Source organism: Herpailurus yagouaroundi, unplaced genomic scaffold (assembly GCF_014898765.1).
Source record: "Herpailurus yagouaroundi ecotype Mexico unplaced genomic scaffold, PumYag 100, whole genome shotgun sequence".
NCBI classification, from domain to species: domain Eukaryota; kingdom Metazoa; phylum Chordata; class Mammalia; order Carnivora; family Felidae; genus Herpailurus; species Herpailurus yagouaroundi.
Genome location: NW_024412391.1, coordinates 50780661 through 50787116, shown reverse-complemented (window position 1 = coordinate 50787116; position 6456 = coordinate 50780661). Strand labels below are relative to the sequence as shown.

At 32.7% G+C, this 6456-nt stretch overlaps 1 protein-coding gene across 6 annotated transcripts in view; it reads right to left on the bottom strand.

Annotated features, from left to right (window-relative positions):
- Nucleotides 1-1366: 1366 nt before the first annotated feature.
- Nucleotides 1367-6456, bottom strand: part of TMEM196 (transmembrane protein 196) — a 53134-nt gene continuing 48044 nt past the window's right edge. For all 6 annotated transcript variants that reach the window (XM_040472477.1, XM_040472472.1, XM_040472474.1 and 3 more), the window contains one exon: nucleotides 1367-4110. In XM_040472477.1, the coding sequence (XP_040328411.1) occupies nucleotides 4104-4110 (7 nt within the window). In that variant the 3' untranslated portion in view covers nucleotides 1367-4103. The remainder of the gene's footprint in view (nucleotides 4111-6456) is intronic.

Genomic DNA, 6456 nt, shown 5'->3' with positions numbered 1-6456 from the left:
ATCATCTTTGAAAATGTAGCCTTGGACATACGGTTTCTGAACATGCCACTTTTGAGCTAAGTCAGTAAAAAAGTGGAGGGCAGCATATTTTTCTCACCTTCCCAAGCATAAGAAATGCAGAATTTTTCATTGACGCATGGTAATAGGCTGAATAAACTTCTTCAAAAATGGGAGTTACACATCTCATTTTACCTGTTAAACATAAAATATTTAGTTATTTAGTGGAATCTTTCATAAACAGATTTAAACATGAAATCTCTATAGCAACTTTTAGACTTTATAATGGGCTTGGCCTACTATATATATGTGTGTGTGTGTGTGTGTGTGTGTACTGTATATATACTGTATATATATATACACACACATACATACATACATACATATATACTGTATATATATGGCAGTTTTTTTCAGTCCATGGATTTAACTGGTCCATCAACTTCAAATTCCATGGAGACTTTACTGATTCTTTTCACATATTTTATTGTAATGATAATTGGCTGACTGAGGGTTGGGGACAGTTCCCCTCTGTGTGCTTTTGATTAGCATTGTCCAATAGAACTTTCTGAGAAATATTCTATAACTGTTGGTGGTTAGTTAACTGTTAGTGGTTAGTTCAACTGAGAAACTGAACATTTAATTTTGTTTTGATTAATTTATACATATATTTAATCACACGTGCTTAGATTAGTGGCTACTTTATTAGATAATATAGGTAGACCTTAGAACAGTGAACTTATGATCCTGAGCAATTCAAGTCTACATTTGTAAGTAGCATTAACATTGGCTGCTCTGGATTGTATTAAAGGGTTTTCCTCACTGGTTCTAAATTAGGGGGCAATATTACCTGCCAAAGAGGCGAAAATTTGTTAGGACATTTTTGGTTATTACAGCTGGGGTATCCTCTTGACATTTAGTGGATGGGGACCAGAGATGCTTAATGACCTGAAATGCAAAGGACAGTCTGTACAATGAATTACTGTCTACCCCAAATGCCAGTAGCAACCTTTTGACAGAGACAGGTCAGCGGAGTTCTCTGAATATTGTGGTTTCATTTGTGAGATCCCCTACAACTTCAGTCCTATTTATAGCTAAATCTGTCTCTTATAATGTGTATCTTATTAACTCCTGCCTCCTCCAGACCTCACTTTCTTATGTGCATCTTGTCCTGTATCTTCAACCACTCCCTCTCTATATTTCAACAGACTTCAGTGTCTCCTATCTCATAAAATAGCTTTTCTGAATACCGTATCCACTACTGCGACTCTTGCTGCCTCTTCATGCACAGCATCCTGTCCCCTGCCAATCTCAGAACCTATTGGGAGAAACTACTTTTTCATGATGAAAAGAAAGTTCACACCGTATGTAGTTTCAAAGCACACCATTTTATTACATAGACATATCCATAGAGTCATCATACCATGTTCCACTTCTAAACGATTGTATATATATGTGTGTATGTGTGTTTATACATATATGCACATATATGTTTAAAATTTTCCAGAGTCCACTTTTATTCTTTTATGCTTCTAATAACTGCATCTTTTTGTAGCTAGTCTCTATAGCACACCACCACACTAGTTTCACATATTTTTTTCCTAACTTACTTTCTCCCAAGGGTAGGCTCATACTAAAACTGTAATGCAGTCACTTAAAATGTTCTAGTTCATAGCTCAATTTATTGTGAAAATTAAATTTTCAGCTACTTGAACAATGTCTTCCTAACTTCCCCTGTTTAATTCAGAAAGAATCGCTATAAATCACAAATAAATCCCTCTAAATAACTGAGCCCTGAAAATACTGGGTTAAAATAACTACATTTAAAGACATATCTATACTTGGTTATATACACTGTAGACTATGTGGATAATTGTAATGATAGCATCTCTTCGTAACTCTATATCAAAGCAATGAGATGCTTACTTTTGTCCTTTGATGGGTGATTTCATAGATTATTTCAAAAGGCATTAAAACATCTTACTGATGTATTATAACTCTGTATTGTACAAACACGTCTACAAAGAAATGCCACCTAAAATTAGAGTCAGTGGTTATTCCTTCAGTACAAAACTACATCCTTGTGTAAATTCAGTAGAGCCAGATATATACAAAATATCTGCATTGTATAGTTTATATTTTCAGTGACAATGATTATGCCTGTTTGTGGCATCAATAGAACAGTGATAATGTTGATTCACTATTGAGGTTGCATTTATGGGCAACTTTTGTAATGTGCTGGATAAAGAAGTTATTCATATGAGTTAGAAGACTTCAAACACTACACCAACCATAGTTCAGTTATTTCTTTTGATTATATACAGCCAGAATTTTCTTATGAGTTGGGGCAGGTGATGATCATGTTGCTCTAAAACTAAAATACCTTCAGATTTCCATTAACTGGAATTATTATTTTGTTATAATTAAAACCCATATTTTGTTTCTAAATTATAACATGTTCTCATCCTGAACATTAAAGGTTGAATTTACCTATGGCTCAATAAGTAACTCATAAAAATGACTTGAAAACTGACTAGCTTTGGGGACAAAATAAAAGTATACAATACAGTGAGAATTACATATTTTAAAATATTACATTTTTAAAATCTATTACCAGAGGTTTTATTCTCATAAATATGTCAAAGACTATGCTATTTTCTTGCCTATTCATTTTGTCATAGATTTCTATTTTAACATTCCATTATGGAAGATTTAAATCTAGCTATATAAATGTAGGCCTATTTCCTTCTACAAAGAACTCTTTCAGGTTCTTTGAATAAATGTATTTTTAAAAATGGTCTGTATTGTTTCATGTAAATTATAAAGTTAAAAAAACTAAATTAAGTTCTACCAAAGCTAATTATAACTTTACCTTTTGGGCATACATCATCGGGGTTGTAAGGTGTTGAAATATAAGTATCATGAATAATCACAAGTCATTATGTTTCTATTTATAAGGTGGAAGTATGTGATTTAAAGTTGTTATGTTTATAAATCAGTCTTGATCATTGTTATTACATAAATACCCTAAAAGTAAAATAGCCAAATAAGTAATCTATCTTTATACTACCCTATTCAGATATCTCAACTCCATAAATGTCAGTCACAATGAAATTTACACACAGCAGACATAATAAAAAGAATAAAAATGAACAAATTTAGTAGAAATCAAATGTGTGATTTTGTGGGCACATAAAAGCCTTGAAAAATTGCTTTCCCATATCTTTGGGGATAGAATCTTGATAATATCCCAACAAGTATTATAATTTCTTTTTGACTACCTATTTACATTCATGAGTGCTATAAATATATGCTGTATATATTTTCTATATTTACAGTATATGTACACACACACACTTTATTTTATTCTTAGGCTCATTCATGAACATGCAGATCAATCTGCACGGTATAATGAAAGCATATTTATTTTCCTTAAATGATGTTCATTTATAATTTTTCACTCTTGTGCAAAAATGCAAAAATATCATACAGATTAGCATTGTCTCTCTCTAAAAAAATTCTTGTTTATGTTTTTGGTTTTTTTTATCATTTACAAATAAATTATGAAATATAGTTCATTCACAAATTGGAAATAATTATAATGTTTTTACAACAAGGCATTGCTGAGGTTTTGAATTGTGGTATTCTTGAAGCCATTGTCTTTCAAAACAAAGACATCAGTAGGTTATTGTTACTTCTTGATATTTGTACTTTTGATTATTTATATGAAATATATCATTACAAATCTAACACTCATGCTAGTCAAATAGTGGTTTTGTAGAATATGAATCTGCTTATTCCTCTTTTTTTTTTTTCCTGAAAAGTCTTTAGAACAATCTGGAAATTCTGCTAAAATTACTGCATTACTGAAGGCTTCACCCAATAAAAAAGCTGGAGAAATAAATGAGGCAAAACTGTGGGAGAATAATTACAGTGGGTGCTCAAGAGAGATAACAGCAAATGCAAGAACTGTTGTAATTTTATCTCCTACTCCTTTGGTATTTCCTTTCCTCATGAAAATCCTAAAAAATGTTCAGTTCTTTAAAACATTGATTATACTCTTCCATTAAATATCAGTTGTGGTCCTCCATTGCTCATGTTGTCTGTCATTTCCTGTTACAAAAAATAAGATGAATTAGTTAAAGTTTACTTCCAGAGTAAGATACTGATTTGGTTAATGAATTTCCAAAACAAATTTCAAGCCACTGAACAACTTGTTGAGTTTTGGGGAAGGACAAGGATTGATATCGTTGTTGCATTTGAGAAAATGAAATTTCATGGCATCTTGGAGCACATGAAAATGCTGAAATGATAGTCTGTTAGACCAAAGTCTTCTACACACAAAAACAGTTTAATCTGTCCCCAGTGCCCTGAGTCTCTCCTTTTGTTCCTCAACTTTATTTTGGAAATACCTCACCTAGAAACTAGATGATTAAGCCTATGCACATTGCATATTGCATAGGCTTCTCTGCTGAGCATATCAACAAAATGCCAACATATTCTAGGGGTTACCTTATTCTATAGAAAAATGGGTGGCCTTTTAGGCCCACAAGGCGATCATTGCTTATATGTAATGGTGGGTTACTAATAAATCACAATAATTGGTTTTCATGACACTATCAATGCTACAGTGAAAAAAAAAAAAAAACACAACCAACCAAACAGTAAAACCTCAACATGTTTTTTAAGGGATCAATTACTAAGATGTTAATAAGGAAAACTACATGGAAGGCAAACGAAATTTAGATATAATGGATGAACTAACATAAGTTCCATTTGCAATTTTAGAAAATGTTAATTTTAAAAAAATTTAGATGTTTTGAATTCATGTTTATTGAACAGTAAAATCTTCCCTAAACATTAAAGAAATATGAGGAGATATGAAGCCCATTCCCATTTATAATATTAGTATACCATATTATAAAGAATATTTAGGCAAAAAATATCTAAAAGAATTTTACACTTTAACAAGCCTATTTGCAAAATATATAGTAAATAAAATTCAAATCAAAATTATTTGCTCATTTATCTCAAGCCCATCAGTTTATATCTAATTGCTATTTGGGTGAATTGAAATTCACCATTTAAATTCACCTTTTAAGTACATTAAAAGTTAATGTACTTGCTTTTGTAAACTTTAGAAATTCTTCCAAATATTTATTTGAAAAGTAAAAAGGTACCCATGCCTTATTCTGAATCTCTTCTCTTTGAAAATTCAATATAGGAGATGAAGTAGAATAAAGATTCATGCTTCTTGTATTGGGTGGTTTGGAAAGTTACCTAGGAGGATCCAGGAAGGACCGGAAGGTAGGAATTGACCTGGTTTTTAGAACTTTGCTTTTGAAAATTTTGTTGTCTTTTAAAGATTTGGTAGAGTTCCTTCCAAGAAAATTCTGAGAAAGATGACAATATGCATTGGAGACTTAACCTCTTCTTACATCAAGATTTGTCTCTCTTTGCAAAGTGCCTGGCTCCTTCCAGGCCCTAGGGAGTTGTCTTATACCTGGGTATACAATGTGCCTCCTCAGTAAGGTGCCAAGGAATTACAAAGTAATAAGCCTAGAAACTCAAACTCTTTGGAGGTAAAGACTGAGGGAAAGTGAAGGTCCTTCGGTGCCAGCAACCTGCTTTGGTGGCCTGGCGATGGTTCAGTCTATCTGAGTGGTTGGCTTTGCTAGAAATGTACATGGTACAAGTAAGTGTGGAAATGTGGTGGAATTGTTGCCCTGAGGTTAAGTTTATAGATAAGAAGCCTGATTTGAGGCTTCATTCATGAACTCACTGTGGGTGGCGAGATAAGATAGAAATGATTCTTCAAAAATGATCTGTAACAGAATTTACTCATTCAGCTTTCTCTATTCCTTCTATTAGTACAAAAACAATTTCCTAATGAATTTATAGAAGTAAGATTCTTAGGTACTTGTTCTCTTAAAGTGAATTTGCATTCAAAAAGTTGATTCAGGGGCACCTAAGTCAGTTAAAGGGCCAAATCCTGGTTTTGGTTCAGGTCATGATCTCATGGTTTGTAAGATCAAGTTCTGTGTCAGACTCCATGCTGACAGCACAGAGCCTGCTTGGAATTCTCTCTCTCCCACTCTCTCTGCCCCTCCCCTGCTCAGGTATGCACATTCTCTCTCTAAAAATAAATCAAATTTTAAAAAATTGGATTAAAACCCATAAAAATTAATCTAATGTATAATATTTTATTTCAGGGTGAAGAAAAAACCCAGTGTTCAAAAATCTTACAAAATAAAGGAGTTTTTTCTAACTAAATTCATACTAGTATGGACAAAGTAAAATCACTGATAAGAGAATACAGCATAAATTAGGTTGTTTTTTTTTTTAATTTTTTTTTTCAACATTTATTTATTTTGGGGACAGAGAGAGACAGAGCATGAACAGGGGAGGGGCAGAGAGAGAGGGAGACACAGAATCTGAAGCAGGCTCCAGGCTCCGAGC